At 42.9% G+C, this 17138-nt stretch overlaps 1 protein-coding gene across 11 annotated transcripts in view; it reads right to left on the reverse strand.

Moving 5' to 3' along the window:
• ggps1 (geranylgeranyl diphosphate synthase 1) overlaps positions 1-17138 on the reverse strand; it is a 30656-nt gene that overhangs the window by 8868 nt on the left and 4650 nt on the right. For 3 of the 11 annotated variants that reach the window (XM_088610183.1, XM_088610182.1, XM_088610180.1), the window contains exons 2-3: positions 9928-10025; positions 3603-3673 (exon numbers count right to left, since the gene is read on the reverse strand). The exons of 1 other annotated variant lie outside the window; for it this stretch is intronic. In XM_088610183.1, coding sequence (XP_088466309.1) covers positions 3603-3673; positions 9928-10000 — 144 coding nt within the window. In that variant the 5' untranslated portion in view covers positions 10001-10025. Of the gene's footprint in view, positions 1-829; positions 853-3602; positions 3674-9927; positions 10029-17138 lie in introns of those variants that run through there. 7 more of the 11 variants (XM_088610187.1, XM_088610186.1, XM_088610184.1 and 4 more) reach the window with 5 other exon arrangements.

Consider the following 17138-nt stretch of genomic DNA (forward strand, 5'->3'; position numbering starts at 1 on the left):
AATCCAGATTCGAAGATTGGAAATATCTATATCCTAGTGACACCAAACTCAAAAGGAGTCTCTTATCATATCGGGCACCAACGGGCTTGCAGAAGATGAAGACGTTACTTAGCTTGGGCACTTCAGGAATGTATTGCTGATGGTGTCCAGGGTATTAGTTGTCACATCAACAATAATGAAAAACAGTTTGGTTGGCATAAATCAATACCACATTTCGTGCAGAGGATGTTAGAAAAACTGACCGAGCATTTGAAGTCAGTGGTGGAATGGCCATCAGCAGAAAAAAAACCTTTCAAGTTATGCATACTTCAAATAACTGGCTGCTTGCTTGCGCTTGTGTAAAGTCTTCTGGCATATATGAATAAGAAGGGGAGCCTTCTGAGGCTTACATTTTTTTTACAAAACAAAAACTGCAAATGGTTTACATACAAATCAAGGTGGAACAAGATTGCCTGTCTAGAAAAATGAATCATTCTGACAACTTAATCAGCACACAAACCCTCCTGGTGACAGCGGTCGTGACAAAAACATTGTGCTCCTTCACAGGTCAGATTGCATTTTCTGAGTTGGGGTCATTCCATAGAATTGGAAAACAATGGGTTGACAGGACACATAGTTGCCTTTTTGTTTTCTGGAGGAGTGGGGAATACTTCAACGCGATCTGAAATGCTGAACTACCCCAGTTTGCATGAAAGTGCTTCCTGAAAGACCAAGGAATTCAGTACCTTGTGCCAAGGCAAGCTCACAGCACTACTTGAAGGGAAGCACAGATCCTTAAGAATGTTAAAAGGCCTTAAACAAAAGATGGCGAGGGCTAGAGAATACATACCAGACTCCTCCACTACAATTTTCAGGCCTCTGGCTGCTGGCAGTGGAACGCTGCGTGAATGCTACAAGGTAAACGAGCCAGAAAAAATAAATAAGGGCTAAGGACATTAGCAGGAGGAGGCGGGGGAAGCCAAGTTCCGTTGAATTGCTTCTTAATAACCGATGACCCGAGGTATAGTCTCAGTTTGGTGCAGCAGGTGCAAGCTGGCTTCCACTACATTGTTTCTGCATGGAATGAAGCTCAGCATGGCTCATTAATCCTCCTGAGCACTTGTCGTTCATTTACACCTCAAGAAACAGGCCCTAGGAGCCAGAGTGGAAGAAGTACAGTACTGAGAAAAGTCTGTGGAGGAATTTTACTCTGCTGGCAGTTTCCCTATTCACACGTGACCAGCATTAATGGGAAAGACAGTTGTATAGTGCTCTGATCTGCTGGATGCTTGCCTTTTGATCTGCCAAAAACTGTATGATTCGCGATATTATTCCAGAAGCAGTGGCCTTTGATTATTAAATGACATGGTAGGTTAACGCAAACAATTGCTCATAAATAAGGACGAAAACAGAAAAGATCCATCATTTCGATGCATTGCTGATGCATATATTAATAAAGCAAAAGAAGCCCCAGCAACCATTAAGGTTCATGGATTAATAATGGCTAGGGCATTTACATAGTGGGTACAACAGATCTTCACTGTAATAACCATCAAGAGATGGAAAGAATAGCATATTCAATAATGAGGTTAAGCTACATCTACTCACATGAAATGAGGAAAATAAAATAAAATGGAATTTGCACTGTCTTCTCTGTTGAATTTTAATAAATATTTATAGAACAAAAGAGTCACTTAATGGGGTTTGACAGCCTCTAAGTTAGCATATCATTTACTAACAAGAGCTCCGGACACAATACAACTGACTTGCACAGCATGGATAATTGTGTTCCTGATAGATCTTAGAATATTAAGTCTTCAAAATGACAATCTTGCCAAACTTAGAAAAAGTCGTTAAGTGTACAACTAGACATTCAAGATCATAAGTGACAGTCTCCAGAAATGCTTCTCTAATTTGTCTAATTTTTGGCAAAGGTGCATAACTATCCCAATGTGTCTGATTTTGTTGGAATTCTAGATAATGGCCACTTCAGACATTGCACAATATCAAACATTTTAGGAGATTCTCCTTAAAAACTTACCCCCCCCCCCCACACAGTGTAGTAACCCTACACTGCTCCATTAGCGTGGCAACTCTGAAATGAAAAACAAATCTACAAATGGCCCATGAAGTGATATTTATGTGCCAAAATCAATTTGCATTGATCTTTCTCCAGGCTGCGAGAAAGAGAAAGTTGCTAAACTGCTGGCAGAAACATGGTCTAATCTGCCATTTGTTCGGTCATAGTAGCATTAGTTGAAATGAGGTTAAATGTATATCGAATTCAGCTGCCCTGTCTTCAACTTGAGTGCAGGGCTTTAATAACTAATCTAAAGTCGGGTTCACTTAAACTCCTTTTAAATACCATTGCAAAGCTTGAACTACAAACGCTGGATTGAAGCGCTGTATAAAGCAAGTGTGATCTAATCCTGTCAGAGCGGGCCCAGAAGAATTTTGGCTCACATGGACAGAAGGCGATAGAATTAGTGGTGTCAGACTCTTCCTCTGAGAAATGACTAATGTGCCTGCACTGCCCAGCACAATATCTTTTTTCTTTTTCTCTTACTTGAACAACCCAAAAAGCTTTTAACCTGGAATTTAATTATCCGATGGAAGGGACAGGTGCAGAATTACCAATGAAGCAATGGAAAACTCAGAAACTGTTTCACTGCTGGAGTTTCAGGATGAAGATTAAATAGAACCAAATGAAGGATAAAGGCAATTTAACATTTGGCATATTGATCTCGGTCCATGCAAGGCCTGTGTGGATCAAGGGGTTTATTCTAGCACAATTAATACAAAAGGCACCATTGCAGCTCATAAAGAAGGATTGATCATGGTAAAAAAGGTTTTGAACACTTACTTTTAACACCTCTTTGGTATTCTGGCTTGTGGAACATTGGTAGAACATTGCATAGCCATAGCTAAAACCTTAGAATGTAAGGCAGAGATCTTCAATTCTAGCCACTGATGCGCTTTCCCGAAGTTTCCAATTTACAACAGTGTTGAAAATTCACAATTCAGAAGTTCTCATAACTCTGCACGGGAACTTGCTCCCTCTCTGAACTTGGCATGAGCCACAGAAAGGACCAGCCCCCCGGCCCTGCTCTTCCTCGCAGCTGGCTGGAGAAGGCACAGGCCACCAGCTCGGCAAACCCTCCCACTATTTTTCACACAGAAAGGCGTAGTGCATCGAGCTGCAGGGCTTCAGAAATAAAGAAAAAAACATTATACAATTGATTTCTCTCTGCCTAGAATCTCAATGATATAATTCGGCAATTCTGAAAGAATTCAAAAAACGGCATCGAGCCAGTTGTGGGTATACATTAGCAAAGCCAGTACTGAAATAGGAAACCAGTGAATGACCATGAGGGAAAAAAACTTCGCTCAGACATAAATCTAACTACATTTCACATGATATGCAACCTTACCGCAAAACCTGCGGAGTAGGATCTTCTGTCAGTATGTTTTGTTATCAGCTAGCTGCTCTGTGAGGAAGCACTGTATCACATTTTCATAGTGCTTTACATAGTGAGGAACTAAACCAGTAAAAACACACTTCCTTGTACACATGGCAAAGTGTTTCCTTCACTACCACAGAAAGACCAGAAAGCTGTTCCTACCTGCAGCTTATCGTCCGGGACATTGAGCCAGTGGTTAAAGGCTTGCGATAGCTTGGTCCTAACTTGCTTCCCTGTTAAATTTAATACAAAAAAAAAAAAGAATAAACACAAGCTAAAAAATGCAAAATAATAAGATATAACCTAGAGGGGTGCTTTTATCCAGAAAACATTTCTCTGTACAGGAAAAGCTGTGGCAAATGACAGTGCCTCATTTCTGAGCTGGATGAAATGAACAGAATCCACATGATTCCTCTTTAACACAAAGGAGCGCTACTGGCATCATGTCTTGAAGTGCACTCACCAGCTACTTTGCTCTTTCACTTGCAAACACGCAAAAGTTCTTCTTTTAGCAACTAGACACACCATTTTCTTATTCAAATCAAACACGTTACCTGCCCTTCTTAAAAACAAAAAGTCAATTCTACACAATTCCGAAGATATTAGAGAGATTATGGGATGCGTCACAAACCCAAGTGTCGCCAACCATTGATTTAATCGCATCTTCACCAAACCACACAAGAGAACGTACTGAGAGCTAAAAATGTGGGTGTATTTCTAATAAGCAGCTGTACTCTTCGGACTCCCTGGGAAATATCCCAGATCTGCCCATATGAGAGAGACATAACCAATTACAGTATAGGTGGAAACCCAGAGAAATTGGGCAAAGACTAGTGCCAATGTTATCAAGCCAGGCTTTTTTTTCTAACGCACTGCAACAGCTTTTTTTAGTTGAACTTTAGGGAAGAAATTTTCCACAAAACATTTAGAAGCTCTGGCAATGATACTGTTGCTGCTTCTGAGCTCAGGGGGTGCAGTGAAATTCATGAGCAAAAGGGGAGGAGGGGTGGCACAAAGCTCTTATTGTCTCAAACATTATTGAAGCTGATTTTAGAGCAATTGACCAAATAAGATAAGTTCAAGGTTGATGCAACTTATAGCAATAAAGAGAAAAAAAAACAGAAGAATAAAAACCCAAAGGACTGCAGAGCTGGATAACAGCCCAGCATACGATGCTTCAGGCAGAGGGTAGAATTACAGATAGAACAGTCCTTCTCATTGATACCAACTGCACTGCTAACTGTGCAGAGTAACACAATAGATTAGCTTTATAAAGAATGTGGGTGGCGCCAAAAATGGGAAAAGAGCTTTCAAAGCTCAGCATCGTTGTTCATCTTTTCACAGGAACAGTCCAGTTGGTTTTATTCCTTGGAACCATCCGTTCACAGTCATGAATTTTACAGAATTCAAGGTCAGTGCAGAAATGCATGAAGAGAAGAGTCTATGCAGGCCTATTATTCTGCCACTCTGTATACTGCCCCTCCATTTCCTCATGATTTAAAACATATTATACAATGTTAGCAAAGATATTCTGCACTTATTATAATTACAGCTGTTCGATAATAAAATATGAAAAACAGACCTGCACGTCAACAGGTCACCTGTTGCTGATCTCAAAGCAACTCCGCTCCATACGTAGTGACATTACACAGTGCTGAACTTCAATTAGGGTGGGAAGTTTCCCTTTGGCTCATACCCAATTAATTTCTTTCTATGGGTAATTCTCTCACATAGCTTGCATGCTTTCCTGAGCTGCTCTGCCTACACACACAGATGACCAGGGCTTAGGAACAGATTCCTTTTACAGCTAGTGAGCACAAAAAATCTATAAATAACACCTTTAAATAGTCTATTGATTGAACAGTACTACAGCACATGCAGTGAGCACAACTGTTTGTAGTCACAAAACAACTCTTCAGAAAAACACATGCAGTGCAGGGCTGAGAAATATGTACTCCAGTTGTACATAACAGCAATAGTTAAGAGGGTCAGTATGGTACACGGACTCTATATTGGGACCGAGTACAGCACAACCAAGGTTAATGTCTTGGGTTGTGAATTCATTGCTTTTGTAATTTGACAGAAAAGTTAGCCTGTGCATCAGATTTCAAGGGCAGCACTCTGGTGCAGTGGTTAACATTGCTCTGGGTTCAATTCCAGACTCTGGGTATTATCGGCATGGAGTTTGCATGTTCTCCCTGGGTTAGTGTGGGTTTCTTCTGGGTGCTCCAGTTTCCTCCCACAGTCCAAAAACACACCGGTGGGTTGACTGGATTCTGGAAAAACTGGCCCTGGTGTGAGTGTGTGCATGTCTCTGTTTGTTTCTTTGCCCCGTGATGGACTGGCACCCTGTCCAGCGTGTACCCGTCTGTGCACCCACTGCTTGCCCAAGTCGGCTCTGGCTCTCCCGCAATGCTGAACTGGAAGAAGAGGTTAGAAGATGGATGGGTGGATCAGGCTTTGACGTGTGGAAATAAAGTCAAAATTAAACAATTCAGGAAACAGCTAAAGCTACATTTTCCAAAAGCAATGGAATTGTCACTCAGCCAGACAGTTTCAGCATAACAGCACACTAGAACGAATAAGAGCAGGAGTCTCTACCCTCTGGCACATGAGCATGTATCTTAACATTACCTCCCTGTCCCTTGTATTGCGTGAAGAATTTTCAGTCCATGCTAAAGTGCACTCCGATGTATTTATTGGCAGCTCTTTTGTACAGTCTATGCAAAAACTTACTGTAAGGGCACATTTTAATGACATTTAAGAGGTAAATGAAGTCATAGAATTTTTTTTTTTTTTTAATCTGTAAAGAACATCACATTTCACGGTTGACAGTGAACCTTAAGGGAAGCCCATTTCTGCCTGGCAGAGGAGCACAGGGCTTCTCAAGTACAATCGGAGAGGGAGAGAACATCTTGCGCCACTCCTCTCTAGTTAGAGATTCAGGTGCCACGTCTTGGAGGGGTTACACGCTGAGAACTGGAGATCTCACAGTAGCGTCACAGGACATGCCCGGCTCCATCTACAAAATCTATTGGCAGGGTTTTATTTAAGACAGGGAGCCTAGAGAATCCCACTTTCAGACAAAGAGGGGAGCCTTAAAGCCATCCAAGGCTTCAGCTACATGCAAATAAGGCCCCCCAAAAAAGTAAGGAGGACTTTTGCACAAGAGCTGCTCAATATATGCATCACATCTCCATAATTCAGGGGAGATTAGCTCTCTGAGCTCCAGCTAGGCTGAAGCAAGGAGCAGTGGAGAGGGATGACAGGGTAACCAAATATAACATCAGCAACTCAGACCTGCTTGTTAAGATCAGTAGAAGGAAGACAACCTATTGACAGAGAGACACTTGCTCCACCGAACAGAACTTTTAACTGATATTTACTTTAGATTGGCCTCCTTATGTATTTGATGGAAGACATCAGTGAACAAGACTGACTTTGTAACAATTAAAAACATTTCTCCAGCAGCTAAGCTGGATCTGCTGAACTACAGTTAACATAACCACCAGTCACCCCATCTCCTTACATTTAACAGCTCCAGAGTGATTTCAGTTAATATTATTCACGTCATCATTTTCCCCACTTTGGCTCTTTCACCATACACACCAAACAACCTTTATTTGGAATCATGGAATGATGTGCTTTAAATCATGCTTATTTAATTGTGAATGCCAGTGAACCTAAATCATGCACAACAAATAAAATTCACATTAAACAAAGTAAAGCAGTAATAAAGGAGACGAGTCTAATGCATGTAATTACCAAAACAAAACAGATGTGCATAATTCAATCTATTTTTCTATGCTAATTTTAGCTTCACCTGACAGATCTCAGCAGCGAGAAAACTGCCTGTTCACTACCCGGAGTGCAGACACTGGGTCACTGTGAATAATGCGGCTTGCAGAGATCGGAACAATAAACCTTTTTCATTTTCAAACCAGACACATACAAATAATCTGATAGGCAAACAGATTTGGTTGGATTTTCAGGTATTTGAAATGCATGCATGAGGTTTACACAAAACACATACATAATTTAGCAGCCAGCAAGCGAGTGTCCCCAAGACACAATCAGATTTCAGTACTGGGGGGAGGGTTGTAGTGGATGTGGTTTGCATTAGCTTGCTGGTCTTTTAATTATTTCCCTTACACCTCTAGTTATTTAAAGCACTTATTTTTAAAGGCTTACAGTAAAAAAAGGACTGAATTATATCCATGAAATCACATCCATCTCGTTGCGATTTCTTGTTGATCAAGATCCTTGTTTATTAGTGGCAACATAACAATAAAGTAAACTTCTGCCCCAAATTAAAGCTATAATTCACCTCCAGACTACATGACATTGGGCTGTAAAATATGGCAAGTTGATCACAGGCACTTACAAGACCACTTAATTAATTTTACTTGCAGAAAGCATTTAAGATCATGTCTTGCTGAAAAATTATGAATATGCTGCACGTCCTCAGGGTGTGGGCTTTCAAATCACTTTGAAGGGACTTAGATCATCGTGGTACTGCAATGAACCATATTTTTGCACTGTATCTTTGTCATTGGCAGTACAGCCATGTTTCAGATGCATAGCAGTGCTTTGGATGCTTGGCTTGCAGTGTATTCTACATGAATAAAAAAAGCAAAAGTGCTCCCTGCCTCACTCATGGAAAATCGGAAACCTTCAAGCATTGCGACAGCCAGACAAGCACCTGAAACTGGGGACATCAAGGTCATCATGGGGAAAGACGCCTGCAGTTGGCACACCCTGGCGCCCTGCTTTGCCTTAAGACAAGTGTGGGCTACAGCCTGGCACCAAGGTTGCTGGCTTTCTTGGGCTGACACTGCACTTGTCACCTCGGGCTGAGGCGGTCATCGCCGAGGAATGAAGAGAGGTCCCCTGAAGACGCCAACCTTACCTGCGAGTGTGGCTACGCCTGTCAGGAGTTAACAGCCACGCCCCCCGAGAACTGTTTCACGGTTCTGTGCAATCCCAGCTGGCCTAGGGTTCGAGGGCAGGTGTACTGTGACTCGTGTGCAGTGTCTAAGCCCCGACAGAGTGAAAATAATCAGCAGTGTGGCAGGAATGGTCTGAAGGTCACGAGCGACCGAGTCCACCACTGCGGTGTCTGCCAGTTACTTGGTAAATCTTACCAGTGCGGTCGGCCACCACTTTACTTCCTTGCCCTTCATTGAAGGGTTGGCCACCTCTGCCACTGTGAGGAACTTGATGTTATTACAGATGTTCAGCATCCGGTCCTATTAGCTATTAGAACAAAGGGGACTGACGTCCTGCTACACAAAGGCACTTAAAGCAGCCCTCGGATTAACATTTTCATTTGGAAGTAAAAATCGAAAGCTATGCAGTATTAAAATGAGTAAATATTTTAAAATGTATCAATGGCCAAAACATATGTAGTGCTATTTCCCCGAGTATAACAGACTTGGTACACTCAAAACAGTCAAAGGGTCTTTCAAAGTAGTCTTCCTACCCACTGATAAGTTAGCTGGTGTACATGTAAATATGTGCAGATGCGCAGCAAATTAATTTTTCTCCAAACAGATTTTATTTTTGCAAATGAGGCCATTAATTATCATAGCAAGCACCTATTTGTATGCACACTAACTGCTAAGTGCTGTCATAAAAACCTAGAAATGCAGTCGTTTAAGTGGATTTAATTCATCTGATAGGAATAGGATCTTCTGCATCTCTCCGTTTATGTTGTTTTTGTGGAATTTATTTAGGATGGAATCTAGATCATATACTACACAACTGCAATTTAACACCCCAGTCGCCAAGTAATGACTTTTTGGAAGAAAAACATTTTTTTTTCCCCACTTTTCAATTTCACCATTTTGTTTTGTCATTCTAAATAAAAAAGGGATTTTACTAGCAACAATAAACTTTCTAGTCATTTAGCACATATTCCTTGACGACGTACAGCCCAATTTTCCTATTACGGCAACAGAACACAAGACCAATTCCACCCAGAAAAAAAAGATGTCCAGAGTCAAAGGTTTTGTTAAGCTCCACTGTAAGAAAAGGCTCAAGTTTCTGTAACCTGTAATGAAGCTCTCAGTTTTGGCAAACCACTCACTCCAGGTGCAAAAAAAATAGGATAGCAAGTATAGATTTTTTTCATCTAATTGCAGCTGGAGACAGCACTGCCTTTCAATACGGAGGAAAGGAAAGATTTTGACTGGTAACATTTTTCTACAAAGTCAGGATATTGCAGTTATTTGTCTCCCCAGCTCCTTTGACCTCTAAGGTAACTGAAAAGACACGTTAACTGAGAGCAAGAGCTCAACTCAGCTGGCCAATCTGTTTGAAAATAAGCAATCTAGATGAACTTCAGTCCCACCACACAGTGCTCTCAATCCTTTAGCTCAGGCTATGAGCACAACAGGACTCCCGGTATCTGGGCCAGAGGAGTCTGGAAAGATCATCCTGAAGCCAGTCATTGTGCTATACAACTCGGGATATCAAATCCAGTTACCTGGCAGCTGCAGTAAGTATCTGTATGGCTCCAGCAAAATCCTCTCTGAAGCAGCTGCCTTGTCCCCATCCATTGCTTGGAATTTTCAATCAATGAACCTGCCAGAAAAGAAAAACAAACGCATAAAGAACCGATTCTTTAAACATCAATAAGCGTCGGTGATTAATATCCCTTTTGCTTCTTCTGTTTTAACAGTGTGGTCACATTATATTGCTCAAACCTAAAGCAGCTCTGCAGTCTCAAAAAGCCCTTAGAAGGCAGTTTAGGTGGCATACAGGGTCCGTGTTCATGTACACTGTTCTGGTACCATGCATGACCTCAAACTGCAGGAGAGGGTTGAACCCATTTTCCCCAATTGCAAATTATTATTTTTGTTAAGCCTCCTGGGTCCCGTGTCCACTCCATAGTGATGGAAAAGCTTTTTTTAAGTTTGAGGTCCTTGATGGCACCTGAATTGCAGAACAATACCACATGACCACTGAGAGCGAACCAGAAGGTGGGCCTGTATCAGGAAACTCCAGCTGGCCTGCAGAAGAAGTGCAGTGTGCTCGCGGAGACTCGGGTGACCAGGGGAGTGGTCACTGCTTGCGAACGCCATCAGCACACACTGGACTCCGCTCTCCTCTATGTCAGGCGCGCGTCGATAACTGGAGCGCTCCGACTCCAGCCTGCTCAGCGCACCCACACGCAAGGGCCAGCAGGGACTTCACTGCGCGCTGCAGACAATGCAATAATTAGGCCACCTAATTAGTCTTTAAAGGCCTTTAGTGGAGATGTGGGGCATGAATTATACCGTAATACAGATAAGGGTCCAGCTAGGTCAAGTTCAGATGGCATCAAAAAAGCTCCTAGGAGGAAATACAATTCCTCTTGTAAAGCTTTCTTACTGACCTAGCAGATTTCGTAGATAATGCCATATTTTCAGCAGCTGATGGTTAGGTAACAGTCTGTACAGATTAGTCCTGGAATGCTCACTGGGAGGAAACCCTCCAGGAACAGGAGTGAGGAGCACAGCTCCAGAGCAAGATCTGCAAGGGCAGCTGCAGGTCCCTTCAGCCTCGTCTGCAGCCTGCCCACAGCGCCAGACAGGACAGGCGGCCAGCCGGTAGCAGGGCTCACCGTTTGCCAGAGGAGAAACCTCTGGAATAGTCCCAGCCTTATTCTGGAAGATCCCAGCCACCCCTGGGGCCACCCTGCTCCGTCTGACCTGTTACCTGCAGAGTTATGCGATGCCATTTACCGCTGCCTTTAGAGTTTTGCTTTTTTTTTTAAATTGGTCTACAGTGTCAAAGACAAAAAAAAAAAGAGGAAGACAGCCTAAACATTTCTGAAAAACAAGTCTGCATTCCAGATCGCATAATTCACTTGAGGATTTTACAAGAATTCATGGCTGAAAGCCTTGCACTGCCGATATATAAAAAATAAATATATATGGAGAAACAAATATATTTCACGGAAACCTCAAAACACCTCATGCACGCCTTGCTACATCACAGAGAGCCAGCAATAACCAAAGCCGCACGGTCAGATTTCTTGTGATCTTGCGAGTGAGAGGAGCTCATGGATTCCCCCAGCTCAAAAATGGCACTCGGGCCTTGCCGCAGAAATCACGCCTGACCCAAGTCACCAGGATGCCCTCAAATAATAGCTGTGTGCCTCAGGCTATCGTAGTCACAGTTATTTTCAAAAATAAATGAAATTAGGGGAAAAAAACCTCAGAATCCATATTCCACAAATATTTAATGACATGTTTCAGAAAGAAGGCAGACAGGGGAACTGAGCAAGACAGATCAATAACAAGCCATCAGGGATAACTGCCCCATGATCATTCACTGGAACTTTTACTGCTAGAGCACACAGACATTAGCAATTTAATTTTACACCAGACTGCAACTGCATAGGAGAGAGGGGAAAAAAAAAAAAAACAGTGCCCAGTCAATTTGCAATTGTTTGTTTAGGACAAGGTAGGTTTTGTATTAGAAACGCTGGCAGCTCCTCTGAAAAAAAAACCCACTAGTATTACAGTGTTCTTTTCAAATACCATCCAATCACTGAAAAAAAAAAAAGTGTTGCGATTCAATCCCAATGGATTTTTTTCCCTTCCTGGCCTGTTGGAGTACCGGTGAATGTCGAAATGGTACTTCCTGTGGGTGCCAGCCAAGATCTACAAACGGAGAGCGGCTTGGTTTAGAGCCAGTCATGTTCCCCAGGCAGCAGTGCATCCCTCTATTTAAATATAATACTCGTTTACATAGCCGGAGCCAAGCTGTCGGATGCCAGATGAGACTGAAGACCTGCTCCACACAGGTAGACGTAAACAGTGCTGGGATTACTGTTATTTCATCATGGGGGTTTTTCCCCCCCCATTACAAAAAAATAGTTTTCCGAGGCAACATAAGGCCTAAAATTAGCACGACAGGATCGGGTTGTAATGTTAACAGAATTTTTCTGCTTTAGTGCATGATTATGAAACGCTAGCGTGGAACCTGCAAACTTTAGAGGTTTTTATAAACCCGGCAAAATAACGTTCACAGACACAGGAAAATACCATTGTAATCACTCGTTAGGGTTGAGCTGAGGTAACAGTAACTTCACAGCGATCTTCTTCAATGTTAAATAGGACCGGGATACTAAGAGTTTCAAGAATACAGTATTTGATAACCTGAAGGGTAAAAATAGTGGACTTGGATTGAAAAATTCCTGTAATGAAGCCTTGTACTTTTTAAAAGTACAAATACATTTGTAACAGAACCAGAATTAAGGATACAAATAAATGCAAGAAATTTGACTTGTATTTGATCAACTGGATTGTGAAAGGCTACTTTATGCAAATGTACAACGCGTATTTTCTACATGGATGGGGTTAGTGCTTACATTGGTCGGCTTCAATTAAGACTTCAGGAACTGTTCAAGGGTACACATTGAAAAGAAGAAAAAAACGTTACCTCGTGTGGGAAATTCCTGCCATGTCTCAAAAACTCACGCCTTAGGCTTCTTCAGTTTCATCGTTAACATTCAGGTTATGTAGTATTTGATACATTAAGAACAGGTCAAACCCATCCGTCTAAATACATATGAAGTGCTGCACAGAGAATGGCAGATTTATTTCCCTGGCTACAGGATAAAACTCACTTGACGTGATCAAATGCTTGGCTTTCATGGAAACATGATAAAAAAAGCACTCCAGAAGTTGATGAAATAACTACGACGTGCTCTCTGGTCCTCTGCACTCAATCGCAAGAAAACAGGTCCTGTATAGAACCTCTTTTCTCATTTCTTTGTTCCTTCCTGTAACCTTGCCAAAGCGCGTTTGCTGTTCTGAAGGCTCTTAGTGCGTGGGTCTGTTCTTTCTCCTGCATTCTGGCTTCTGATCATGTAGTTTATCAAACCGTTTCACACAACAGAGGCTAACAGCACAGTCGACCACAGCTACCTGCCACAATCAGACAGCAGGCATTGCTCCGATAGCAGTTTGGACAAACTTAATTGGGCTGTTCTATAATTTCAGTAGACTCAATTAACATGAGGAGAACATTGCAATTTAAAGGTTTTGAACAACCGTCTTCTGAATTAATTTGTCTAACTAGTTGTGAAGAATGCAACTTGTCTAAACATTTGAACTTGCTGCTTCACGAGGATATCCCTTCTGCAGTGCTAACAAGCGAGAGCCTCGGCTGCCTTTTTAAATGATCCAGGCAGCAGGGACCCTGGATGCGAGCAAAAATGCAGACAAGATGTTCTTTAGATACGCATTCCGTGTGGGCAGCTTTATTTAACGTTTCGCAATTCAACCCAAGGCCATGGGAAGATCTGCAAACTGTAATGCGGACTGCTGAATTTCAATCTACACCCCTCTTGTTTATTACAAGCAGAGCATGCATGTTTTCTCATGGTCAAGATCATTGTGTTCAGCGAAGACTTTTGCCTCATTCATTTTTGTAACGAAAAACGCAACTCTTGCTGTGAAAAAGATAATATCAAATCTTGCAAGTATATGCTATGCAATGCAAGATCAACGCATCTTGCTTCTGTACTTTTGTCTCGGTACTCTCCGTCTGACAACATAAATAGGATTATTTTATCCCCTTTCCTAATTGGCTAGTGTCACGCAAGGGCCACTACTGGAAATGTTACTTTAATTTTATCAACACACGAATTTGTACAATTAGCAATGTAATAATAATTCCTTACACTTATATAGTGCTTTTCTGGACACTCTACTCAAAGCACTTTACAGGTAATGGGGTCTCCCCTTCACCACCACCACCAGTGTGCAGCCCCACCTGGATGATGTGATGGCAGCCATAGTGCACCAGTACACTCACCAGACATTAGCTTTCAGTAGGGAGGAGAACAGAGGGATAAAGCCAGTTCATAGATGGGAATTATTAGGAGGCCATGATTGGTAAAGGCCAGGGGGAAATTTGGCCGGGACGCCGGGGTTACACCCCTACTCTTTTCGAGAAACGCCCTGAGATTTTTTAAAGACAACAGAAAGTCAGGACCTCGGTTTTACATCTCATCCGAAGAATGTCGCCTTCTGACATTATAGTGTCCCCGTCACTATACTGGGGCAATAGGACCCTCATGGACCGCAGGGTGAGCGCCACCTTCTGGCCCCACTAACACCTCTTCCAGCAGCAGCCTCAGCTCTCCCAGGAGGCCTCCCACCCAGGTACTGACCAGGCTCACACCTGCGGAGCTTCAGTGGACTGCCAGCCGCGAGTTGCGGGGCGATGTGGCTGAAAGGACGCCCCCGCACGTCTGCGGCAGACGGCATTTAGCAGGTGAAAATCCGCCTCGCGCCGGTCCAGCTCGACCACCTGGGAACGTGGCGCTGCGCGGCCTGAGACCACGCTCGGGCTGCTGCCCGGTTTGCAGCCACCTCACCGAAACACCGAGCCGCGGCGCCGCAAACCACCCGTCCAGGCTGCCAAGAGTGAAAGCCATCGCTCAGGATGACGGATGCGGTGGCCCTCCGCCTGCGGCACAAAGACAGCGCCGGCATAAATAAGTGTGAAGGAGTGGCAGCATGCTGTGAAGTGACAGAAGCAAGACGCTTCAAAGCTGAGTAGTGTACCAACAGCTACCCTTTCAAGAGCAGAAACAAGGAGCTCCCGCAAACGATCTGTTCCTGCCTCCACAATGTACTCGGCACATTCACCTACACACGGCTACAGACGCAGCCTACGTACGCTCTTAAAATGAAGACTGAATTTTTCCATGTTTCAAATTGCTTGATTAAAAAAAAATTTAAATAACACCGCGACACCCAAAACGGTTTAAGCCACCGGTCATTGTAACGTTCTCCGGTCTGTCCCCAATCCAGAAGGAAAAGCCACATCTAAAAAAAAAAAAACCAAGTAAAGTTACACTCGATTACATCTAGAGCAAGTAAGTGAACCACAAGATGCTGCAGTACAGCCAAGTATGTCACTGGACCCGTTTACCGACGGCGGTAATAGACTGTCAGACTGCACTGGGAGCAGAGCAGTCACGAGTTAATCTTGATTTTGGTTTACTCCTTGATCAAAAACTACAAACAAAAACGAAAACCAGCGACTCCTCTATATGTATGTGAAGCCACAACAGAATATTTAAAGGCCTAAATACCAACACATAACTTCCCTAAAAAATACAATAGATGATGAACCCTTTTAATGACTGCAATCCAAAAGCATAGGAGGCAGATAAAACTGAACTAATGTTTCACATTTAGACGCTTTTACTGTTACCACTTATCTGTTATCAAACCTGAACTCTCAGAGGGAGGCCTGCAGCAACTGCAAGTTTGATTTGTAGTCATAAAACTGAACAGCACGCAGTTAACGGTGTTAATGGTAGGTATTAACACTAAGCAATTAGTAGCTGTTTTTTAATAGCACGTGTATTTCATATTAAAAAAGCAGTTTTTTTAACAGATTCATCCCTTTTCCAACGGCTTCATCTAATTCAGGGCCACTGGGGAGCCCGAGACTATCCCGTCAAGCAACAGGCGAAAGACAGGATACACCCTGGGTGGGACGTCAGTCCATTGCAGGGCAGACGCAGAAACACACATGCTCACCATGGGCAATTCTCCCAGAAGCCAATTAACCTGCAAGTTAAGTTAATCTGGACTTTTTGGACTGTGGGAGGTATCCAGAGGACCTACACGAACATAGGGAGAACATACAAACTCCACACAGACAGCACCACAGAATTGAACCCAGGGCCCCAGCACTGCAATGCCAACCACTGCTCCACCGTGTTTAAATACGGTATAACTCTCCCCCAAATCAAAAGAATGTTAATTAAGACACCAAGAAGCCAGACAAAGGCACAGACTCCTACCTGACCTTTTTAAACACCAATACTGTAGCCTTGCTTTCGAAACGCAAAAGAAATAAAATGTATGACAAACAGGAAGGCAAAGTCGAATCAGTGCAACAACAGACTCAGATCAGGAAATGAAAGGCAGCACTAGTCTTGTTACCTGTATCAGTGACAGCTGCTTCAGTTACTGCTGCCACTGTGCACAACAGCTTAGCTAACACATGCAGTGTTATTGTAGCACGCGAGGTCAGCACATGATTCGTGTCGCGGCTGCACAGAACAACAACGCACTTGTGCCCATTTTCTCTATTTCTGCCTCTCGGGGGGAATCGTGATCTGTAACATGACAGCTTAGATCAAACCATTCCACTTCCAGCACAGCGCGTCTGCTCGTTTCAAAACCGAGCGATCTGGCAGGGAAAAAAATATAAAAAAAACGCTCTTTGTTCAGCGATCACCTGTAACGAAGCTGCAACAAAACCCACTTCTGCAAATTAGCATTTCAAAAATGCCTGCGTGCACTCTGCACATCGGCAACCGTTTAATTAGCAGTTCTGCTGGAGCAGTTTCAGCTACAGAATCAAAGTCGCAAAATCGTCTAATTTCATTCAGAGTACGAACACTACTTTTGTAACATGAGAAAAACAAATATTGGGAGTTCAGTCTGTATGACCGCTCCCAGGTGCGCAAAAGACTGCATTATCCAGTATTCACACATTTAAAACCCTTTGTGAATCTCCTACAGCTCTAAGGAAATCAGGTGCCCTCACTCAGCATGCTGGTTTCTTTCACAAAGAGCATTCACTAGATGGATAACTCTGCAAAAGAAACGAACACTTGCATCACTTGGGAAAACGGTTTCTCTAGCCTGTATGACGTTTTCCCACCCCTGCCCG

The sequence above is a fragment of the Lepisosteus platostomus genome, chromosome 17 (assembly GCF_059453375.1).
Source record: "Lepisosteus platostomus isolate fLepPlt1 chromosome 17, fLepPlt1.hap1, whole genome shotgun sequence".
NCBI classification, from domain to species: domain Eukaryota; kingdom Metazoa; phylum Chordata; class Actinopteri; order Semionotiformes; family Lepisosteidae; genus Lepisosteus; species Lepisosteus platostomus.